Source organism: Phascolarctos cinereus, unplaced genomic scaffold (genome assembly GCF_003287225.1).
Source record: "Phascolarctos cinereus isolate Bilbo 61053 unplaced genomic scaffold, phaCin_HiC Scaffold_2;HRSCAF=192, whole genome shotgun sequence".
Classification (NCBI taxonomy): Eukaryota; Metazoa; Chordata; class Mammalia; order Diprotodontia; family Phascolarctidae; genus Phascolarctos; species Phascolarctos cinereus.
Window position 1 is genome coordinate 265,269,126 of NW_027555625.1, and position 23,916 is coordinate 265,293,041.

Below are 23,916 nucleotides of genomic sequence, written 5' to 3' on the forward strand. Positions count from 1 at the left end.
GAATTGAACTGGTTCACCAGAGAGTTGAGATTGGAAAGGGAAAGGAAGAATGGAGCCAGAGAATCAGTGATGGTCTGGGAAACTCCTGAAGGGTAGAAGGATTTCAAGTCACACTGGGGATGAAGACTAGAATTAGGATTAATAAGGCATTGAGAGAGGTGAAAGAATAAAAGATTATGATCAGATAAAGGAATTTTGGAATTCTTGAGCATGGAAGTGGAACACTTGTGGGTGATGGCAAGATCAAGAATATGAGGGAGGTGAAGTGGAGTAGATCCTAGGATCTAAGTAGGCTGAAAAAAAGGTGAAGTTAGTGTATTTGAGGGCCCATCAACAGGTATGTTAAAATTCTTTAGTATGAGGGCAGAAGTTGGAATGGAAAGTGAGATTGTGAGCCAAGGGCTGAACAACATTGAGAAAGGAAGATCAGTAGATAGTGACCAACAGGGTCTGGACTGGGTGATTAATTTGGATAGAGAGAACCTCAAAGAGGAAGAGGAGTCTAGAAGTGGCAACGGGAAGCAAGAAATATTGCAATTTCCTCATTGGGACCAGTAAGTTAGAGGAAGAGGAGGCTTGTAAGAAAGTATTCATTCAGTACTGGAAAGCATTGCCAGGGATATAGTGTCAGCCAGAGGAGAGCCAGAAGACGATAGAAATAGGAGAAGAAGAGGAAGGAAGTTTGTTAATTATAGAGCAAGAGTTTCAGAGGGCACCTTGGAAGGGATGGGTACATATGAGTGGGACATTGGAGGGATAGGGTTGAGGTGGATGGGAATGACAGACTGGGAAAGGGGTTAGAAATGGGAAGTTGGGGCTTCAGTATCACTGAGAGAAGATGAGGGGGTAGGAATAAACAGCTGGTGAAGGAGTCCAGGTGGAGTATTAATGGACTGTTGGAACCCTGCAGAAGAAGGCAGATGACTGGAAGGTTTAAGGTCTCCTTCTGGTCCTCACCCTCAAGGTTAGCACTGGGAGCTACTGTGTTCAGGAGTGTCAGGAAACCTGGCTAGGAGGCAGGGGCAATGAGTGGAAGTTGCTGAGGCCAATTTAGATTAAATGTAGGAGAAACCTTTGTAACAGTTAGAGTTGTTTAAAAGTGGAAATGGGCCACTTCCCCATCTCTAAAAAATCTTCAAATAGAGACTGGATGACCATTTATTGGGGATACTGCAGTGAGGATTCCTGCTTAAATATGAGTTAGACTCGATGGCCTCTGGGGTCCCTTCTAAAGCTGGGATCCTTAGCTTCTAGGAATCTTGGTTTAGCCAAGACTGGTAATAATGGTTTTATGGGCAGGAGGTCTAGTTCCTCTCTCTCTCTCTCTCTCTCTCTCTCTCTCTCTCTCTCTCTCTCTCTCTCTCTCTCTCTCTCTCTCTCTCTCTCTCTCTCGTATTTATTCCTGGGCTATTGCAAAGCTCTCAGATGTTCCAGCTTTAACACCACTGGGCACTGAGTTCATTAACTTCCTATTTGCATTTCCCTGCCACAAAATATTAGAGCTACAAGGGTCCTAGAATGTGTTAAAACACAGATCAGAGAGTGTTAAAGGTGCAAGTGACCTTAGACATCATCAGCATAGGTACATGGTTAAATACTTAGCAAACACTTTCTCTCTCTCCTCTCTGTGTATCACTGTCTCTGTTTCTTTGTCTCTGCCTCTCTTCTCTCCTTTCTTCTCTCTATTGTTTCTGCCTCTTTGTCTCAGTCTGATCTGTCTGAACATTCTCATTTTGCAAATGGAGAAATCAAGGCCCAAAGGAGTGAAGTGATTTGCTCAAGACTACATAGCTTGTTAGTGGCAAAGCCAAGATGACAATCTATGTCTTCTGACCCTGGCAGAGACAGCTAGGTAGTACAATAGAGTGCTGAGCCTGGAGTCAGGAAGACCTGAGTTCAAATTCAGTCTTAGACATTTACTAGTTGTGTGACCGTAGGCAAATAACAGTCTTGGCATACCTCAGTTTCCTCAGCTGTTTTTTTTAAAATGGGAGCAATATTAGCATCTACCCCCTATGGTTGTTGTGAGGAGCAAATGAGATAATATTTATAAGGTGCTTAGCTCAGTGCCTGGCACGTAGTAGGTGCTTAATAAACAATCCGTTTCCTTGCTACCTTCTGACTACTAATCCAGTGTTTTCTACTCTATTCTGATGCCTCCAGCCAACGTTACTTTATTAATAATAACAACAGCTCACATTTTATATAGCACTTGAAGATTTATAAAACTTTCATTTATATCTTGCCTACCACTAATCAGCTTTTGCAGAAACATGAGGAAAAGTAAAGATGGATCTTTAAAAAAAAAAACCTCTCTGGTCTGGGTCAGCCAGCTAAGTTATGTAATTTCTAAGGAAGGCACAATAGATTCAAGTCATGTGGTTTTCAAGGTAGTCACCAGTCTCCCTCCACTGCCAATAAGCTTCTTGGACTCTAATGGCTGGAGCGCTCCTGTGGGTGGCAGGGGACCTGGGCTCTGTTCTCTTCTCTGTTGCTCATTTACTGTGTGACCTTGGGACAGTTGTTTAACCTCTCTACGTCTCAGCTTCTCCGTCTGAAAAATGAAAGGATTTCTGTTTTCCACCTATTGCACAGGGATGGGGAAAGGAAGGGTGAGGGCTCTAGAGAGAAGAGTAGCCCTTGTAAGCCTAGCCCTCTGATCAGCCCACCCCTGCCCCCAATTTCAGGGCAAGATGGTCATTTATCCATCCTTTGTGGGAGAATTCCCTACCCCCTCTCCACCTCCTAGAGCAGGGGTTTGCTGCTCACTCATTTCTACCATGTTCTATTCTTCGTGACCCCATTTGGGGTTTTCTTGGCAAAGATACTACAGTGGTTTGCCATTTCTTCCTTCTCCAGCTCATTTAACAGATGAGGAAACTGAGGCAAACAGGATTAAGCAACTTGCCAAGAGTCACACAGCTAGTAAGTGTCTGAGGCTGGATTTGAACCCATGAATTTGAGTTTTCCTGATTCCAAGCCCAGTCCTCTGTTAATTGCACCACCTAATTGCCCTAGAGCAGTGTATCAAACTCAAAAAGCCACTAACAGGTACATAAAGATCCCTGCAGGCCACATATTGACTTAGTTTTAAAATGTAACAATTATCTATGCCTTATTGTATTTTTATTTCTTTTGTTAAATATTTCTGAATTACCCTTTAATCTGGCTCTGGAAACAGATAAGTGTTGTGGACCACAAGCAACCTGCAGGCCTGTGTTTGAACCCCTGGGCCTAGAGAATTTAGAACTTCCCTTGACATTATACTACTGCTCTCCATTTGTCATTCATGAGTCATTTCTGAGGTCATGACTAAATCTCTTATGCTCCAATATAAATCTGTTTCTCTTTGTTCTATTATTAGTGGAGTTTTAACTCAATTCACCATGTATTTATTGAGATACAACCTATATCCCTAGCACTGTGTTTGTTGCTGATGGAAGTTGAATCATAGAATGTTAGAGTTGGGAGGGGCCTTAGAATATTCATTTGTTAATCCATTCAGCAATATAATAAGCTTTGAACGTAGAATTCTAAAGCTGGAAGCAAAATTAGATATTACTAAGTCCAGACCCCTCATTTTCCTGATAAGGAACTTGAAGTCCAGAGAAGGGGAAAAGACTTGCACAAGGTCACACAGCTCATTAGAGTCAGAAATATCACCCAGGAAGGTTAACGTACTTCAGTCATGGACATGTGCTAGTTGGCCAGCTTTCTTTCTGAGCCCAAATGTGGTATTCCAAATGACTCTCTCCATTAACAGAGGCAGTGTGGTGTAGTGGATAGAACGCTGGACCTGGAGTCAAGAAGCACTGGGTTAAAATCCTGCCTCAGACACTTACTAGCTGTGTGTCTCTGGGTAAGTCATTTAATCTTTCTGAGCCTCAGTTTCTTCACCTGTAAAATAGGGATGATTATCACACCTACCTCACACACTTGTGGTGAGAATCAAATGAGATTACATCTGTAAAGTGCTTTGTAAATCTTAAAGCGCTATTTAGGAGAGTTAAGATGATGGTGATGATGATGATGACAGTGGACTGGGAAGAGAAGGGGATGCTGTGACAGGGGGAATCACTCTTTGGGTTTTTAATATTGGGGCAAGGGTCAATTCTTCTTACTTAAGGAGCAATCCATAGTTTTGTCCTTTGTGTGGCTGGCCTATCACAGGGGAGGGGATGAAGATTCTCTGAGGGGGAGGGGGTCCTTCATACTCTCTTTTGTTGTGGTATCACAGTGATGCAAACGAGAGCCATTTGCTTGACATCAGGAACAATTCATGAGCTTGGACCTGCTTATTTCCCAGGAGGAAAGGTGTGTTCAGGCCAGGACACAGGGGAGATGTCCTAGGCAGGCTCTCTTCCTCTTTCTGTCCCTATCCTCTCACTGGAGTCCATGAGCTATTCCGTGTCAACCCTGGAGCACTTCCCACAGTTTCTGTACTTGCCCTGCCCTTTGGTTTTCCCCAAGACAAGACAAATTTTCTATAAAAAAACAGTTATCCTCTCATCTGACTCCAGCATTTTGGGAAAAAGCAGAGACAAAGTAAAATGTGGGCTCAAAATCCCTGTTCTTCTTTCCTCTTTTCCTTCTCCCTTTGGTAACACAACTCCTCTGCTGTTAGGTGAGCCCCATCCCTGAACAGGGAGACAGGTTTTCTCCTCATGATCCTTTCATTCAAGGGATGTAATCTGTCAATCAGGACAAGACTCAGATCCTTTCCAGGGGCGATGAGAAGGGAGCATCAGGAAAGAAAGGAGGTTGCTGGCCCAGCTCTTATGCTAGCCTTGGGAATAGATCGGCTGAGCTCCCAGACTTGGCTAAAAAAGGAACAAAGGATAGAAACATGCCTAGGTTTTATTGTTTAGAGGGAAGTAGTGGAGAGGATATCACCCAAGCCTCTCAGGGCCTCAATGTTTCCATCAGATCCTGGCAGCTTCCCTTCACTGCTGGGGTCCTGGGTAAGTTTCCTACTAGACCGAAGTCACCCAGTAAGATGGGCCCTCTCAGCAAGGACTCAGGACCTGTCCTCGGTGGATCTCTAACAAGATCTCATCTTGTTTCCCCTTGACACCCAACTAGCACAGGCTTTGCTTTTCTCATTTCAAGATCTGGGACTAGGTTATATCTTCAGTAATAATCAACAAATAGCAACTCAATACCTCTTGTAGGTTAAGCCCTGGGCTAGGCCTGGGGAGGCTTCCAGAGGAAGATAAAACACAGTCCAAGCTTTCAAGGGGCTTATGGCTTAGCCACAGTCCCGCCTTGAAATCGCAAAGTCCCACTGTTGGTGCACACATTCAGGCTGGTCAGTTGAAAGTCATTTTTAAAGGGATGAGGGTTATGCAAAACCTTCACCAATCCAGACTTTCTGACCCTGAGCCAAAACCGTTCCTCTCTTTTCTGCTCACACCCCTGGTGGACAATTCTGGCAGCCCGCTTACTGTCTTTTTCTGAACAGGTTTAAGTACCTATGAGGTTTAGGTATTTCTGTTCTGTGATTCCCCCCACCCCAGATAGCCATGCTTCATTCTGTCCCTGCCTCCTCCCCCAGCCACCTTACCCACAGGAGAAAATGCAAGAATTTTGTATGAATGGGACTTGAGAAATGTTTATGGGGCATATTCAAACGCCAGAAGAAACGCTATTCTTTCTTTTTACCGGGATCACCAGCTGACTGAGCTGTTGATCATCATCAGTCAGGCCAACGACAGATTTAATTGGGCATTGTATGATGCTGATCGACAGCTCAGTCAGCCAGTGAGAAGGGGACACCGGGCTACCAGAGAGCTCAACCTATCCTCCTTTGTTTCTCCTTCCCCTCTGCGGATCCAAATACCAGAAGGTCCCAGGATAGGTTGCCAGAAGTCTCTGCTATTCTGGAAACACTTGAAGAAGAATGAATGCTACTGAATTTCTAGGCTGCTGCCCATAGTCTTCCTCACTGCCTTGGAAGCAATTGGTGATAGAAGAAGCCTTTTGGCTGGGATCTGGCTGCTGCCTAATTGGGGAACTGCCCCCAAATGAGCCAATATGGTTACAGTTCTCCTTAACCAATAGCTCTGGTCTCATTGACACAGCTCCAAACCCAAATCTTGGAACTCAGGCATTATCCCCTCTTCCTAGGCACCTACAGAGAGGCTGGTCTTATAACAAGGGGGTGCTCTAGACTTTGCGATGCAGAGCACAATAGAAATAATCCTTACTCTAAAAACATTTCTCCTTCACATATGCCACAGTTCCAGAAAGCTCCCCATCAGAGATCCCTTTATAAAATTAGAGAATGTCAAAGTTGAAAGGGAACCTCAAAGGTCATGTGGTCCAAATGCCTCATTTTAAGATGGGATAACTAAGGCTGAGAGAGATAAAGTGACACAGATCAAGTAGGTGGCAAAGCCAGGATCAAGACCCAGATTTCTTGTTTCCCACCCTGGTGTTCTTTCCCCTATTGGTAACACTTTGATTGAAATTCCTGCTTTTCCATAAGCCCACCCCCTCACCAACTCAGGGAGCCCAGATTTGCAAAGGGCTGCTCTGCTTAGAACACCCCCAGCCTGTGTGCTCAGCTCAGCAAGGTTTGGCAAAGGCCTCAATTAATATACCATAAGCCCAAAGCAAACTCAGGAAAGGTAGCTCTCCAGCGAAAGCCCCTCTTATTATCTTGGACAGATTTCTTTGCAACGCACGTAAAAGGCAGCCTATAAAAGTGAATGGCACTTTATCTTTAAGGTGGTCCCTGAAGACTAATTCTCCTATAAGCTGAGTAGCCTCTTTCATCTCTAGTCCCCAGCACTACCCCCCTCCTGCCTACTTAATTCCCATCATCCCACTCCTACCTATTTCTGCAGAACCCCTTTATTTGCCTCTTTCTTTATCAAGGGGCCAAGTATCAGGAATGAGGAGATGGGGCTCTCAGATTACAAAGGGTGGTAAATCAGAGGAGGGACTTCAATCTGGTCTCCCTAGATCAGATTGGGCCCTTGGCAGGAGCACCCTTAAAGCCAAATGATCAGATTCCCAGGGCAAGGGTGGCTCTGGGAAAGGTACTGCTCCAAACAGATTTGTGCTGAGGGGAGAGGGCCGAAAGGCAGGGAGGATGACAGGGAGGCTTTGCTGATGCAGCACTTGGGATCTGGCTTTCAAACCCAAGTTGTCCTTTGTCTCTGAACACATGGGACTCTCTCAGCCTCGTGCTCCCTTGGGGTTTTGGAGAGGTATTGCTCTGGCATAGGTCAGGGAAAGCCCTGCCTTCGGTGTAATGCGAGGAGGAAGGGAGGACCACGGACAGCAGCTGCCCAGAGAACGCCAGGCAACGCAGTAAGGGTGGAGGAAAGGGCAGGGTAGGATTCCTCAGCAAATGGTTGGCACATTGGAGACCGGTTAACTTGTTCGGCATGTGCAGAAGTGGTGGGATGGGGGAGGGTGACTCATTCCCACTCTGCCTGGCATGATCAGATTTGAATAAATTGCTAGAAGCAGTCCTGGCCTCTTTTCCACGCCATGCCACATAATCCAAAAGGGTTTGGAAGAGGGGTCCAGATTGGTAGCAAGGCCAAGCACACATTGGTATCTGGTGTCTGAGTCTGGAGCTCACAGTCAAGAAATTCCTCCTGTAACCTTGTGGATGCTTAATTCTATATCATCCTTTACTGTGTGTCTCCTCCTTGATAAAATCCCCTAAGCTTCCTAGCATCAGGCATATTGTCTTATGCTTCTTTTCATCCCCCAAAGCACCGAGCACAATGCTAACCATATAGTAATGACTGACATTTAAGGCTTCTATCTCAATCCATCCTCATCACAACCCTATGGAGTAAGTTCATTTTACTGATGGGGAAACAGGTATTCAGAGAGGTTAAGGAACTTGCCAAGGGTCACATAACTACTAAGAATCTGAGGTGGAATTTGAACCCAGGTCTTCCAACTGCAGATTCATTGGTCTTTTCACTATATTGTGCTGTCTCTCATAGGTACTCAGTAAATAGTTTTAATTCAGATTAATCAAAGAGAGGCCCAATGGCATAATAATAGAAAGATTTTGGAGGCAGAAGCCCTAAATTCTGGACTTGGTTCTCGAAGGAGCCACCCCAAACCAGTAACTCCCCCCCACACCAAGTGTTAGTGCTCATGGGAATTATGTTGTATTTGCTTATTTCTGTAGATGTATCTTCCAAATAGAATGTAAGCATCCCCAGGGCAGGGACCTTTTTCCTTTTTTGTCTTTGTAACTCCAGTATATAATACAGCCTTGAGTTCAGTAGATACTAACAAATGAACTAAATTGTGACCTGGAGAGTATGACTTCTTTTAGCTTGGCCTCAGTTTCCCCATCTGTAAAATGGGAAGTGGGGTAGAATATACAATCTTCAAGACCACTTCTAGCTCTAAAAAAATTTTTTTCCTATTCTATGACTCAAAATCTCTGGCTTGATAGGTTTTGGTCATGTCAGATATTGAGATCCCCAGAGAAACAGCCCATAAATCTGGCTATGCCTTTTCCATATTGCCAGGTCCTTGCCCCTAGCTTTATCAGCAGACATGGAGCCAAATGGTGAAAGGGATGTTTCTTTCGCTAGGATGATAGCTCTCTCACAGTCCTGTCTCTCTGGGTTCCTTCCTTCCACGAACTATTAGATGACCTGTCTTCCTAGCCTTCTGGGTGATTTGATTGGGAGTGTTAACCTCCAGAGCCCTTGGCTATGTCAGCTTTATGGAAATGGAAAATAAAGGGGGAGTGAAAGAGGGATGTAGCAAGGCAGATGGAAGAGGTACTTCAGAGTTCACAGCTTGGGTTGGGGGAAGAGAAAAAACACCTGAAACTCTCTTCCAGGCTTCCCAGGGGAGCTAAACTCGACCTCCTGGCTTTGGCACCCTTGCACAGAAAACAGAATGGTATATAGCTTCATCTGATTTTGTGGGGAATTCAGATTATAATCCAACATTTATTAAGCACCTACTATATGCAAGGCACATTTCTAGGGTGTTTCCAGGTTTACAAAATGGGTTTTCCCCTCCCAAAATACTTGTGAAACTCATAGGTATCAAATGACTTGTCCAGAGTCACGCAGTGTCAAAACCAAGATTTGAACTCAAAGGAGACTCCTTGGTATAGGATATGGAACCCTTTGACTTTAGAACATTGACCAATACACGTGCTATGCAACACTGGGGAAAAGACCACATTTCTCAGTGTCTCAGTTTTGTGGCTTACTCATCTTAGTTGTGTCTGACTCTCCACGACCCCATTTGCCAAAGATACCAGAGGGCTTTGCCATTTGCTTTTCCAGCTCATTTTATAGATGAGGAAACTGAGGCAAACAGGTTTAAGTGACTTGCCCATGGTCACACAGCTAACAAGATTCTGAGGCCAGATTTGAACTCAGGAAGATGAGTCTTCTTAACTCTAGGCCCAACACTGTATTCACTGCACCACCTAGCTGCCCCCTGGGCCTCAGTTTACTCATCCATATGAGGGATTGAGACTAGATGATCTCTTAGGTACTTTCTGGCCCTTAAATTCTTCTATGTCCATTTTATATATAAAAAAATGAGACACTTAATAATAGTATACTTTAGGGTTTACAAAATGACTTCTTGGCAACTCGGTGAATTAGGTAGAATATATTGTTATTGTTATTTATTATTATTTCCATTTTACAAGAGAGGAAACTGAGGCTTAGAAAAGGTCAGTGAGCTAGTAAATGTTGGAGCCAAGATTTGAATTTATGTTTCCTGACACCAAGCCCAGGGCTCTTATTCCACTATTTAAGTCATTTTTCAGTCATGTCCAACTTTTTGTGACCCCATTTGGGGTTTTCTTGGCAAAGATACTGGAGTGGTTTGCCATACATACAAATATATGTATATATATGACAGAGGTGTCAGACACATAGCCTGCAGGCTGCATGTGGCCCACGACACTCTCCAGTGCAGCTTGAACCAGATTAAAATGTAACTGGGAAATATTTAGCAAAATAAATAAAAATACAATTAACATAGATAATATTACCTTTTAAAATTAAGTTAATATATGACCCACAGGGATCCTTATGTATGGATTAGTGGCTCCTGCTTGTATTTGAGTTTGAAACCACTGCTATATATTAGGCCAGACCCCTTCCTTCGGAGGGAGAAGGAAGGATCTAAATAGAAGTAACTACAGAATGAATGAATCTGTGGGTATAGCCCCTGACACATAAGCTCTTTTTTAAGTTTATAATTTTTATTTAAACATTTTTTAACATTCATTTTAAAAAATTTTAAGTTCCAAATTCTCTCCTTCCTTCCAGCCCCTTCCCTGCCTATTGAGAAGACAAAGCAATATTATTGCCATTATACATATGACACCATTCTTCCAACCTGTGTTTACCCTTGTCTGGCCTATTCATGATTAGTGTATTAAAACATGCCTAGGCTCTTCTCACCCTACATTTCTACATTTGTAAAAGTCTTTAGCTTCTCTTTTTCTACCTCAATATAAAACCTCACAGATCCTAACTTCCATGGGCCACTGTCTACAAATCTGGATAGAGTGAATCTCCAAGTGTGCAACTTCATTTCCCAGAATCAGGACAAGGCTGAGACCAAGGGTAGCAGTGAAATGGAAATACATATCTCTTTGTATCCGTGTGTGTGTGTGTGTGTGTGTGTGTGTGTGTGTGTGTGTGTGTGTGAATGCTCTACCAATAGTTTGTGTGCTGTTAATAAACATTTTAGAGTACAGGCGGCTGTGGTTAGCATTTCTGTTCCTTAAGCTCTGGAAACTAAACTTCGAGGCTAGAAGCCCTTGAAAGGTCTTCAAGAGATCAACCCCAAAGTCACACATTGTCTGAAGGCTTCCCATCAGCTTTCTACTTCCTCCAGTGTTTGCTGATTCAATGAAGGGCGGTATAGAATGTTTTCAGGGTCCTCAATAGCTCCATCACATATTGAACTTAGTCCTATCAGCTCACCTCTCTAAAAGACCCACTAAGCTTATGTTCCCCACCTGTAATGATCCCCCTTTTCTTTTCTACCTATTCAAATAATACCCATTCTCCAAGGTTGGTCTCCAGTCCATCTCCTCCATGAAGCCTTCTAAGACCCTCCAGACACAACCAACTCTCCCTCTTCTGAACCCCTACCCTACAATTGGCACCAATCATGTTGGTCTTATGTTACTTAAAAACATTTCATGGGATCCTAGAATCTAAAGCTGGAGGGGATCCGAGAAGTGATCAGATCCACCCCCCTCATACTAGAGATGAGAAACCTGAGAGCCACAGACCAGAAGCCCCAGCTACCCCAGCTCCTAAGTAGCTGCTCTTGAAATTAGATATTAGAACCCCTGACTCCAAATGCAGAATTCTTTCCCCTGCACCCCAAAGCCTCTTCTGTGTTTGCCTAAACTAGACTGGAAAGTCCTTAACGGCAAGGACTGCATCTCCTAGCTCCTGGTTATACTATATAGGAAATATTCCGTCTCTGTAGCCTCCTTTCTCTTTCTGTGTAAATATCACCTAAGCAGCTCCTGCCTTGCTGGAGGGCTATTGATTTTGCAATTAAAAAAGCCTGAACTGAGTGAGGGAATCTTTTTCTGCTGTTTTGGCTTGAGGGTCCAGAATTTCTACCTTGGTAACATCCTAGATGTAGAATGGCCAGGATAGAGATGGGCAGGAAGAAAAATTGGGAAGGGACATTCCACATCCTTACTGATTGTCTGACGTCTTTCTTTCTCTCTCTGCCTACCCACGCCCCTTGTCCACTTTTCTTTCTGTAGCGCATGAGCTGTGGTTACATCCTGTGCACCGTACTGCTGTCTGTCGCTGTGCTGCTGGCTTTGACAGTCACCGGTGCCATCCTCTTCATGAACCACTATCACACGCCAGTAACAGAGCCCCCGCCCGTCATCAGCACCAACCCTGATGAAGACAACAGTGCCCTGGTTACCATTGAGAAGGCAGACAGCTCCCGCATCAACATCTTCATTGACCCACGATGCCCAGACCACGAAGACAACTTTGCCCGCCTAGAGGGTGCCCAGGCCTCTGTGCTTCAGGCCCTCACAGACCGTGAAACCGAGTTCAGGGCTGCCGGGGGCCGGGAACAGGCGTTGCTGGCCACCCTGGCTGATGAGGTCCCCAAACTTCTGGCCCAGGCCACCGAGCTCCAGGAGGACTGCGAGGGCCTCAAGAGGGGTCACGGCACTCTGGGCCAAGGGCTGAATGCTCTGCAGAATGAACAGGGCCGACTCATTCAGGTAGGAGGGGAAGCCTCCCTGCACAAATCATCTTCCAGGGGAGGCAGGAATGGCCTTGGTGCTGCTGTTCGGGGACCTACAGCATCATGGAATGTTATAGCTCGAGGAATCTTAGCAAAACAGATGACTCACTGTGTGGAACAGAGCAAGTCACTTTCCATCTCTGGTCCTGCTTTTTCACCTCTGTAAAATAAAGGATTCAGTCCTCTAATGTCCCTACTAGATATAAAATTCTTCTGTGCCCACTGTACGGATGGAAAGGAAGGAAGGATGCGTTTATTAAGCACTAAGTGTGTGCCAGGCACCGTGCTAAGAGCTTTCCAAATATTATCTCATTTGATCCTCGCAACAACCCTGGGATGCAGGTGCTGTTATTATCCCCATATTGCAGTTGAGGAGACAGAGGCAGATGGGTTAAGTGACTTGTCCAAGGTCACAAAGCTAGTAAGTGTCTAAAGCTGGATTTGAACTCAGGTCTTCCTGACTTAAGGTCCAATACCCTATCTACTGTTCTACCTAGCTGCTTCAAGTGGAAGACACTGAATCCAGGCCTCCTGACACCCAATCTGGTGTTCTTTCCACTGCATCATATTGTCTCTTAGGCCACTGGATTCTGGTGACTCAGAAGCCTTGTAGGGTCATAAGGTACTTTCCCCCTCACCATCCGATAGCTGCACCGAAGCTGTTCTGTCCATTTTCTTGCCCCTCCACCCCTTGGGCAAGAAAACAATGATAAATGAGGATGTCTCATTACCCAACAATTTGTGGGCAATTAACTTTTTTTCTCTCCATAAGAAAGCTGCAACTGGAGAAATGATGCTCATTATCCCCCTGCCTGGAGTGGCTGATAAGGGTAATGGAGACCCAGTCTCTGAGAATGCTCAGAAGTTCTTAGCGGGAATCTCCACCTATCACCAACTCCCTTGAACTCTGAGCAGGTCATGTGGCCTGAAATATGCACAATAACTGAACAACCAAGGCGTGTAAAGCGGTCCATCCACTGGCCCTAGTCAATGATTCCAAGCTGGCTCCCTTCTTTATGAATGTACGTGTGCTTTGCCTTACACGTTAATTACGCTCCTCAAAGAAGTCACAGTTTGTTTGGTAAATCAGATCCTTTTTCCCTATCGACTCATATTCTGATCTCAAAGATGCTTTATCTTTATTTCTGGTGGACTGTCAGTTGGCAGTAGCTCTTAATGCTCTGAATCCTCTTATAATGTAAGTAATCACTCCCTGGTGTTTTCAGTTTTGCAAGTTTGAATTTTCTTTCATGGAGTTCCTTAAAGGGGACACACTTGTATTGTCAACCTATGTTTTCATGTTCCTGACAGCATATCACCATTTTCAACTAAAATAGCATAATTGATTCTCAAACTAATTAGAGTCATGTTTATACTGTTAGTGTCAACTATAGTAATTTGTTAGTTTAAACTGAGAACTCACTAATTTTGGTGTTGGCAACTTCTTAAAGAAGAAATGATAGTATTTTGTAATGTTATTCGTTGGAAGAAAAGGGAAGGAGAGGGGGAACGAGCATTTGTTAAGCACCTACTATGTTCCAGGCACTATGTTAAATACCTGCCAGATATTATCTCATTTGATCCTCACAACAACCGTGAAAGGTAGGTGTTATTATTATCCCCATAATACAGTTGAGAAAACTGAAGCAAACAAAGGTTAAGTGACTTGCCTATGATCACATAGCTAGTAAGCTGAGGCTGGATTTGAACGCAGGACTTCCTAACTCCAGGGCCAGCACTCTATCCACTGCACCATTGAGCTGCATAATATACATATTTTTTTCCCACCTGATACAAGATTTTACAGCAACCTAATCTATATTTGTTTAACCATTTTTAACTACTTATTTTCAATACTTTATCAGTATGGATGCTTCTTCCCTTGATGAAGACTGCAGCCCCTCTTCTGCCCTAGTAGATGGTCATTGTGGGTTGCTGTGGTGAAAAACACTCATCACTTCTTGGCCAGCCTTCTTGTGGTGAGCCTCACCCCCCTTGACTAGGCTTGTCCCAGAATGACAGCAAAGCTCACACTCAACCTTTTCCAGCTTACTACCTGAACATCCACCACCCCACTGGCATAGTCTTCAAAAGCTCTAATGCACTGGAGACTTCAGTAATATCCTTATTATTTTATTTAATTTATACAAATTGATATGATAAGGAGACCAAATTAGTATCATCTCCAAAAGACCCTCATCCTAACATACATAAGAACTTGAAGGGAAATCTCTGAGGTGTTCCCAAAGCCTTCTGCCATTCACACATTAATATAATAAATATGTCAGAGTAAAGAAAGTGGAGCCTGGCCTTGAGAGAATAAGGTATGACAGGGAAGGGGGTAGAGGAGGAGGAAGGAGGAATGAAGTAAGAAAGCAGAAAGTGGGAGGGAGGAGTTAATGGCATTGAGGCAAAGTTGGGCACCAACAGGCATAAGTAGGGGTTCCCAGTTGAGGGCTCTATGGTTTGGACAGTAGGACAGAGGTAGGGGGCAAAGGGTTATAGGATGGTGTGAATTAGAGTATTTAGAGTTAGAAGTCCATCTAGTCCAGGGATTCTGAACCTTAATTGTGTCATGGACTCCCTTTGGCAGTTTGGTGAAGCCTATGGACATCTTTGAGGCAGCTAGGTGGCTCAGTGGATAGAGCACCAGATCTGGAGTCAGGAAGACTCATCTTCCTGGGTTCAAACCTGACCTCTGACACTTACTAGCTCTGTGACCCTGGGCAAGTCACTTAACCCTAGTTGCCTCAGTTCTTCATCTATAAAATGAGCCGGAGAAGAAAATGGCAAACCATTGCAGTGTCTCTGCCAAGAAAACCCCCAATGGGGTCATGAAGAGTCAGATACAACTGAAAAACAACTCAGCAATGACAATGGAACTCCTCAAAATGTTTTAAAATGAAGGAAGTAAAATTACAAAGGAAACAAATTATAGTTAAATATAGTTATTGAAATTAAAAACAAACAGAGAAACAAAAGCCAACCACTTTCATGGCTCCTAGGCTAAGAACCCCTGGCTAGTCTGACTCTCTAATTTTACAGATGAGGAAATTACAGGCCAAAGTGGATCTCCTTCCTCCTTGATCACCTGGGATCTCTTCCCCACTCACCTCTGCATTCTTGAGAGCATTAAGCCTCAGCTCTGCTCCACTCCAAGGACTATAGGATCATAGGTTTCTGACACAGAGAGGATGTTAGGGATTATCTGTCTAGACCAGTTTTCTCATTTTGTAGATGAGAAAACCTAGGCCCAGGAAAAGCAGGTAGCTTGATGAAGCCAAGGTTAAGAAAGGCCTTTGACTATTAATGAAATAAGTCAACATATAGATGTAGACCGCCCCCCTTTTTAATTTTGGCAAAATAGCATTGTTTTGCCAACAGGGCAGCTAGGTGGCATGGTGGATAGAGTGCTAGGCCTGGAGTCAGGAAGACATATCTTCCTGAGGTCAAATCTGGCCTCAGACATTTTAAAGCTAGCTGTGTGACCTGGGCAAGTCACTTAATCCTGTTTGCCTCAGTTTCCTCATCAGCAAAATGAGCTGGAGAAGGAAATGGAAAATCACTCCAGTATCCTTTGCCAAGAAAACCCCAAATAGGGTCATAAAGAGTCAGATAAGACCAAAAAATGATTCAGCAACAAAACTGTATACAGCTCACGAGCCCATGTTTGTGAGCCCCTTCTTGGTTCCTTAAATCATTACTGCTTGTTAGAGAGAGAATATGAATGTCACAGGCATATGTTAAATTGTATATATTCTGCTCTTCCTAGTAGGGTCCCACCATCAGCCAGGACTTGACTTAAACTAATAATGTTAATAATCATTGACATTTATGAGGTGCTTTAAGATTTGCTGATCATTTTCCAAGTCCATCTCATTGAAACCCCCAAACAACCTTGGTCAGAAATACTACTAGTATTTTTGTTTGGCTATTTCTTGGCCAGACATGTATAATTTCATTGGTAACAGGAAGTCCTAGGTGAGGAACTTCCTTTACCAACACAGCTCTACCATCTCTGCAATTTGAGTCTTGGAAAGTTGTGTAGGGCATTGATAGGCTGGGTACTGTGACCCCCGTTTTACAGCTGGGGAAACTGAAGTTAAGTGACTTGTTCAAGGTCTCTTCATTCCTGTTGCCCAATCTGGTCATTTCCAGCTTCACATTTCTCACACCCGATTCCTTCTCTTTACTCACACAGCACCCAGTCCAGCCCAGGTCCTCATCACCTCATACCTGGACTATCGCAACAACCTTCTAACTGGCCGCCCAGCTGTGGTTATCGCCAACTCTAATCCATCCTCCCCATAAGCCACCAAAGTGATTTTTCTACAGTATAGGTCTGACCATGTTACTCTCTCCCTCCCTTCTTCTACCACTCAGGAGCCCCAGTGGCTCCCTAGTAACTCTTGGTTCAAATACAACATTTTCTGTTTGACATTTAAAACTTTTCATAACCTGGTTCCTTCCCACATTCCCAGTCTTCCTAACTCCCCTCCACAAACTCAGGTCCAGCAACACTGGCATGTTTGTCATTATCTCTAGTTGCATTGGCTCTCCCCCACGCCTAGTGTACTATCCCCCCTCACTTCTAACTCTTAGTTTCCCGGCCTTCCCTTGAAACTGAATCCTACGTTCAGCAGGAGCCCTTCCCCAGTCCCCCCAGCTGCCAGTTCTTTCCCTTCTGAAATTCCCTTCCATCTATTCTGCATGGATCTTGTTCATGCCTATTTACATATATTTTGTCCCCTCCCACCCCCATCAGAATGTGAGCTCCTCGAGGACAAAGACTGTTTTTGCTTTTTTCTGTATGCGAAATACTTAGTAAGTTGTCTGGCACACAGCAAGTGTTCAATAAATGCTTATTGACTTGACTCCAAGGGCGGCACTCAGACAGTTCTGGGTTCAGATCCTACCTCTGACACTTACTATCTGTGTGAGCAGGGACAAATCGCTTAATTTTTATAAGCTTCAGTTTCCTCATCTGCAAAATGGGCAGGCAGCATCTCCACAGAATTCTTGTGAGGGTGAAAAAAGAGTGAATGTAGGGAGCTTTGTAAATTCTAAGGCAAAACACACCTGATGTTACTCTTCATAACAAAGGCCTCATTAACAGCCATGCCAATAACCAGGTGTAGACATTAACCCAAGTGAGTTGGTTTTCAGCCAACAGCCTGTCTCCCTGCCCACCATCCCCCAGCTATCCATCTGCAAAAGCAGCTGGCCAACTTTCTAAGCTTTTCCCGGCTCCCTCAGCCTGAACTCTTGCCCTTTTCCTAGGCAGCCCTCACCACTGGTGTCTTCAGAGCAGGCCAGTCTCCGAGGCAGAGCCACAAAACACAATGAGGAATCGGGCTGCCTCCCTCCACTTCCTCCTCCCTTTATTCCACATGGTTCTGTGTGTCCCCTAAATGCTAAGCGCAGTGCTGAATAACCTCCTTCACTGAGGTTAAATCAGCAGGGGAACAGAAAGAATTGTGGTCTTACTGCCTTCGGACAAACTAGAGAAACATTAAAAAAAAAAATTCAAGCCCAAGTACATTTCTGCTTCCCTTTCTCAAATAAGCTATTATCTTCCAAATGACCGACACCGGTCTGAAAATGTGGCGAGCTCCCCTTGAACTCCTCAGCAGGGTGAGGTGTTATTATGATTTCTTCTTCCTCATTCAGAATTGAGGTCTGAGCCTGTACTCAGACCTGTCAAGCGTGTTGTAGCCTTCTCTGGCCAGAAGAACAGAAAACAAAAAGTAGGCTTCCTACATCTATTCAATGCCACTGTTGGTCATAGAATCACAGACCTAGGCCTGGAAAGATAGCTCAGAGACCAGCTAGTGCAAATCTTCTTCCTCACTTTACAGAGGAGGAAACTGAGGCCCAATGGAGCCAAAGGACTCACCCAAGGTCATACAGTATGAATTAGAGACGGGGGCAAAGACATTTGAAGAAATGCCATGGAAAGAAGACATTTTCTCTTTACCAGGAACAATTATAATCATCATAGCACCTGGGATCATAGACAGACAGCTACCATAGAAGCCATCTGGTCTGTCCCCATCCTTTCATTTCACAGATGAGGAAGGTGAGGTCCAGAAGAGTTGAGTGAATTGCCCTAGGTCATAGAGGCAAAGTGGTAGGGTGGGTATCATTCATAACAATAATAATGGCTCAGTTATTTCAAAGCTATAAGATTATTTTCTTGTTCAGATCTGCGATTTCATTGGCTGGGCAAACTCCAGAGATGGAAGCTCCCTCGGTTTATACCGATCAGGCAACTTACTCTTAGAGTGTTATCTGGTATTCTGACGAGTTAAATGACTTGCCCTCAGCCACATAAACATGATGGTTTACAAACCACTACATCTATTATTTACTATACTCTACATGGAATAATGGAAGGAACCCCAGAAGGAGAGTCAAGGGACCTTTATTCACATTTTTAGCCCTGCCATTAATCTACTATGGACATTTAGGCAAGTCCTTTCCCCTATCTAGGCCTCAGTTTCTCTATCTGTAATATAGGCATAATAATGTTTGCCCTAGAGAGGAGAAAGGACCTGCCCAAGGTCACACAGTACATTAGTGACAAAGCCTCCTTCCTTCCTGGGTATGTTGTGAGACTTCAATAATTTAATAAATAGGAAAGCATTCTGAAAAGTCCAGAGGGTCGTACAAGTATCCTGAGACTCCAGGCTTTATTCCTGAAGTAATCTGGCCGAAGGCTATGGCCCTTTCTCAGTTATAACCACAGACCAATACTTTGCCCCTCTGCCCTTCCCTTGAACCTAATTTCACATTTATAATAAAAAGCAGTGTGGTGAAGATAAAAGAGCCTTGACTCTGGACTCAAAGGACCTGGGTTCAAATCTCCCCTCTGGAGCTTATAACCTATGACTTTAGGCAAGTCACTTAACCTTTCCAAGCCTCAGTTTCCTTATCTGTAAAATGAGAAGGTTGGGCTAGATGACCTCAGAGACCCCTTCTAATGCTAGATCTATAATTCTAAACCATAGTTGAGGGATTTTCCTGCTTTTTCATAGGGCCTTTGGTAAAAGGGCTTGATACCATGAGGGATGCACAAGGGCAGACATTAATATGTTAATTTTCCTGAGAGAATGTAAGCTCCTTGAGGGCAGAGACTTTCACTTTTGCCCTGTATCTCCAGTGCCTAAGAAGGTGGTGAAGAGTAGGTACTTAATAAATGCTTATGGGTTAATTAATTGGGATAGAGTAGGACAGCAAAGTTTAGGAAGGATGAGGAAAGCCACTGGCTCTTGTGCAACTGAACATTTACTAAGCACCTTCTGTGTTAAGTCCTTTATCTGGGTACTTGGATATAAAGATGGAAAAAAATAAAAGGATACAGTACCAGCCTTCAGGAAGCTTGTAGTCTAATGTTGTTGTTCAGTGGGGTACATTTCTTCATGACCTCATTTGGGGTTTTCTTGGCAAAGATGCCCGAATGATTTGCCATTTCCTTTGCCTTGTCTTACAGTCTAATAGAGGGGTATAACATGTACAAATAAGTATGATACAAGGTAGCCTGATATAGCACCAAATTCAGGGTTAAAAGGTGGAAGTTTCTAATTCTACTCCTACTTATTTACCTGTGTGACCTTGGGTAAATCAACTGAACCTCTCTGGGCCTCGATTTCCCCATCTACAAACGAAGAGTCCTAGATCTCAGGCTAAGCCTAAAAGAGATGCACTCTAAGAGAACGTGAGGAGGGATCATGGGATCATTGCTTTTGAGCTGGGAGGTGGCCAAGTGCTATAGGTGAGGAAACTGAAGTTCAGAGAGATTGAGATCCTGTAGGCAGAAGCGACGTTTTAGCCCAGGTCCTCTGACTCCATAAGCTGGGTGCCCTTTCCACCAGATGCCCTGCCTAAGAGATTGTGTGGTGTGCTTCCTGCCTGTTCTGAATCGGTATCCTTCCTTCCCTCCCCCCCCCCACTCCCCCGGTGCTACAGCTCCTCTCAGAGAGCCAGAGCAACATGGCCCACCTGGTGAGCTCCGTCAGTGACGTCCTGGACACTCTGCAGAAAGATCGAGGGGCTGCACGGCCTCGAATCAAGGCTGACCTGCAAAAAGTCCCTTCCAGGGGGGCCAGGCCAAGGGGCTGTTCTAATGGTGAGTGAGCTTATTCTTTCCTGTGCCTATCAGGCCTCCTCTCCCCAATCTACATTCCATGTTAGACTGGGAGCAAATTGAGGGCAGAGACTGTCTTTTTGCCTTTCTTTGAATGCCCCGTGCTTAGCACAGTGGTAGGCACTTAATAAATGTTTACTATGGACAGCTAGGTGATGCAGTGGATAAAGTGCCTGGAGTTACGAAGATTCATCTTCCTGAATTCAAATCTGCCCTCAGACTCTTACTAGCTGTGTGACCCTGGACAAGTCACTTAACCTTGTTTGCCTCAGTTTCCTCATCTATAAAATGAGCTGGAGAAGGAAATGGCAAACCACTCCAGGATCTTTGCTGAAAAAACTCCAAATGGGGTCACAAAGAGTTGGACGCAACCAAAAAATGACTGAAAATGTTTACTGACTGACTGTCCCAGAGGACAGACCAGCTCTCATTCCTCAGATGTAGCAGCAGCTGCAGAGCCCTATAACAAGGACAAAGGGCTGAGAACTGTTTTCCAGGGGAACTAATCTTCCCTGCCCCTTAAAACCATTCACTCTTCGAGCTTCAGTTCCATGCACAAGATTACTCAGTCTTGTCTTCTTGGTCCTTCACACACACACACACACACACACACACACACACCCCTCTGCTCCAATCCCCAAGACAGAAAGACTGCCTCACAGACAAAAGGAGGCACAACCCCAGACGAGGTTTAGTTGCTTTCTAGAGAATGTAATGGACCAGACAGGAAGCCATGTCATAAAACTTCCTAACTTGCCCAGTTATTTTTCTCCCCATCCTAATGCTTCTGGCTCCATCTCTTCTTCCAGGCTCCCGCCCGAGAGATTGTCTGGACATCTATGCCAGTGGCCAGCAGGAAGATGGGATTTACTCTGTTTTCCCCACTCATTACCCCTCAGGCTTCCAGGTCTACTGCGACATGAGCACTGATGGAGGGGGATGGACGGTGAGTCCCCCTGCCCCAGAGGCAAACTCTTCCAGACATAAACACCCTCTAGTTCCCTGTGGTCCGTGACGCATCTGAGATATGACTAAGGAAGGCTCGTAGACACATTCACGACAAGCAAGCCTCCAGCCTTCTTTGACCAGCCCATTCTCCCTAAGGCAGTAAAAACAAGGATCACCCTTGTGTCAGAGACAAGAATCCATGTCCTTCCTTATTTCTCTGGCACAACAAATTACTTGCCTTGAGTGGGTGGCTATTATTTTTAGTGAGATGAGTTTTTACTTGTCTGTTTTCCAAATGCTGAAGAGAGGAAAGGGGGATGATAGAAAGAATATTGAAGTGTCAATCAGCAATAAATGAACATTTATTAAGTGCCCATTGTGTGCTAAGGGCTGGGGATGCAAAGCAAAAGAGAGTCCCTGCTCCCAAAGAGCTCACAGTCGAATGGGAGAGACAACATGCAAACAACTATATGCAAACAAGCTAAATACAGGAAAAACTGGAGAAAGTCAGCAGAGGGAAAATACTAGAATTAAAGAATGACCAGGAAAGACTTCTTGTAAAAGATGGGGCTTTATTTATTTATTTATTTACTCACTCATTTATTTATTTATTTATTTACTTACTTACTTACTTATTATTTATTTATTCGCTCATTTATTTATTTATTTATCTATCTATCTATCTATCTATCTATCTATCTATCTATCTATCTATCTATTTATTTATTTAATTTTAACAGGGTTAAGTGACTTGCCCAAGGTCACACAGCTAGTAAGCGTCTGAGGCCACATTTGAACTCAGGAAGATGAATCTTCCTGATTCCAGGCCAGGCACTTTATTTGCTGTGCCACCTAACTGCCCCTGGAAGGCAGGATTTTAGATGGGACTTGAAGGAAGGTAGGGAAGCTAGGAGGAGAAGACGAGAAGGGGGAGCATTCCTGGCATAGGGGCAGCCAGGGAAAATGCCTTGAGTCAGGAAATGGAATGCCATGTTCAGAGAATAAATAGCAAAGAAGCCAGTGTTCCATTGTGGATCTCAGAGTACCTGGGTGCTCTGCACCATCTGGGAGCTTCCGCAACATTGACTAGCTTGGTGACTCTTGGGAGCTCTAACACCGCTTGTGTTTTTGCTTTGGTTTCTTTTCCTTGTTCCTGTACCTTCTTTTACCTTTTAATGGAAAAGACCCCTGGGGTAATAAAGAAGTCAATTCCAAAAAAAAAGGTAGAAGGTAAAGAAAGACTATCAAGGTGGAGGGGAAGGTTATGAAAAGCTATGGATTTTAAACAGAGGATTTTATATTTAATTCTGGGGGGGATCCACATGGGGGCGTGTGTGTGTGTGTGTGTGTGTGTGTGAGAGAGAGAGAGAGAGAGAGAGAGAGAGAGAGAGAGAGAGAGAGAGAGAGAGAGAGAGATTGAGAGAGAAAAACTGAGAGAGAGAGAGAGAGAAAGAGAGAGAGATTGAGAGAGAGAGAGAAGGAGACAGGGATATGGTCAGACCCTGTGCTTTAGGAAGATCACTTTGACAACCAAGTGGAAGCTGGACTGGAGTGGAAAAAGCTTTGTAATTTTTAAAAAATAATTTTACTATATTTAAATTACTTAAATTTATAATTTAAAATAGCTTTACTATAATTTCTCTCAGCTATGCAAATGTACTTTAAATAACATAATTATTAGCAGATAACATTTTACTTTGAAGTAAAAATTATCATCTTACTCTCTCTAGTACATGCAAATGCACCATGTCCATTGACACAGATTTTCCCTTCCAGCTAGGATACTCAGTAAGCCATGGAAAGGGGCATATGATGGCGGCAACCAGCTTAGACATCAATTGGATAAGACTTTAAGATTCGTTGGTAGATTATGGTTGGGAAGCCATGTCTTAGAAGTTTAGTGGACAGTAACCACCTTGTAAAGGGCCAATGTCCGGAGCTAATTGGCTCCTGAACCTGAGAGAGATCCCCATGACTTCAAGGTAGGGAATAGGGGGGAATATGAGTTGGCCAAAGCTGGGGATCACAGCAGCAATGGGAAAATGAATAGCTCAAACCAGGCTTTCTCTAACCTTCCAAGTTTTGGTAGGATATGGGTCCAAATTTGGGTCAACTAATTAGGCCCATTTGCCTGGTCATGCTGTGAGTGCTGGGATGTATATGCTAGGCAAGGGGCAGTCTTTGATACCTAGTAAAGATGTCCATGATGGATGCACAGAGCCACCAACCACAGCACATCTTTCTTCAAAGAGGAAGTTGATGTTGACTATTTTTAAAGTATTGATTTCCAAGCCAAGAGATATCTAGGGAGAAGTTTGGCTTCAAATAAAATAAGTGACTAAAAAGAAGAAGCAGGGTTAGCCAGGGGAATAAGAGAGTAATGGGGGAGGGATGGTGAAGAGTTAGTGAAAGCTGAAAGGAAGAGATCATTCCTGTGCCATCAGTGGAAAAGGAAGGGCAAGGGTAGGGAGAAGTAGAGTTTGAGTGAGGGCAGGTCATTACAGCTAGTGATACAGAATCTTAGACTTCTCAAAAGAGTTAAAAGACAAACACGTCACCAA

The 23,916-nt window shown here is 44.1% G+C and overlaps 1 protein-coding gene across 1 annotated transcript in view; it reads left to right on the forward strand.

Moving 5' to 3' along the window:
- Positions 1 to 11,761: 11,761 nt before the first annotated feature.
- FIBCD1 (fibrinogen C domain containing 1) overlaps positions 11,762 to 23,916 on the forward strand; it is a 42,916-nt gene continuing 30,761 nt past the window's right edge. Inside the window, exons 1-3 of the mRNA XM_020973565.2 lie at positions 11,762 to 12,238; positions 20,230 to 20,389; positions 21,217 to 21,353. Coding sequence (XP_020829224.2) covers positions 11,762 to 12,238; positions 20,230 to 20,389; positions 21,217 to 21,353 — 774 coding nt within the window. The remainder of the gene's footprint in view (positions 12,239 to 20,229; positions 20,390 to 21,216; positions 21,354 to 23,916) is intronic.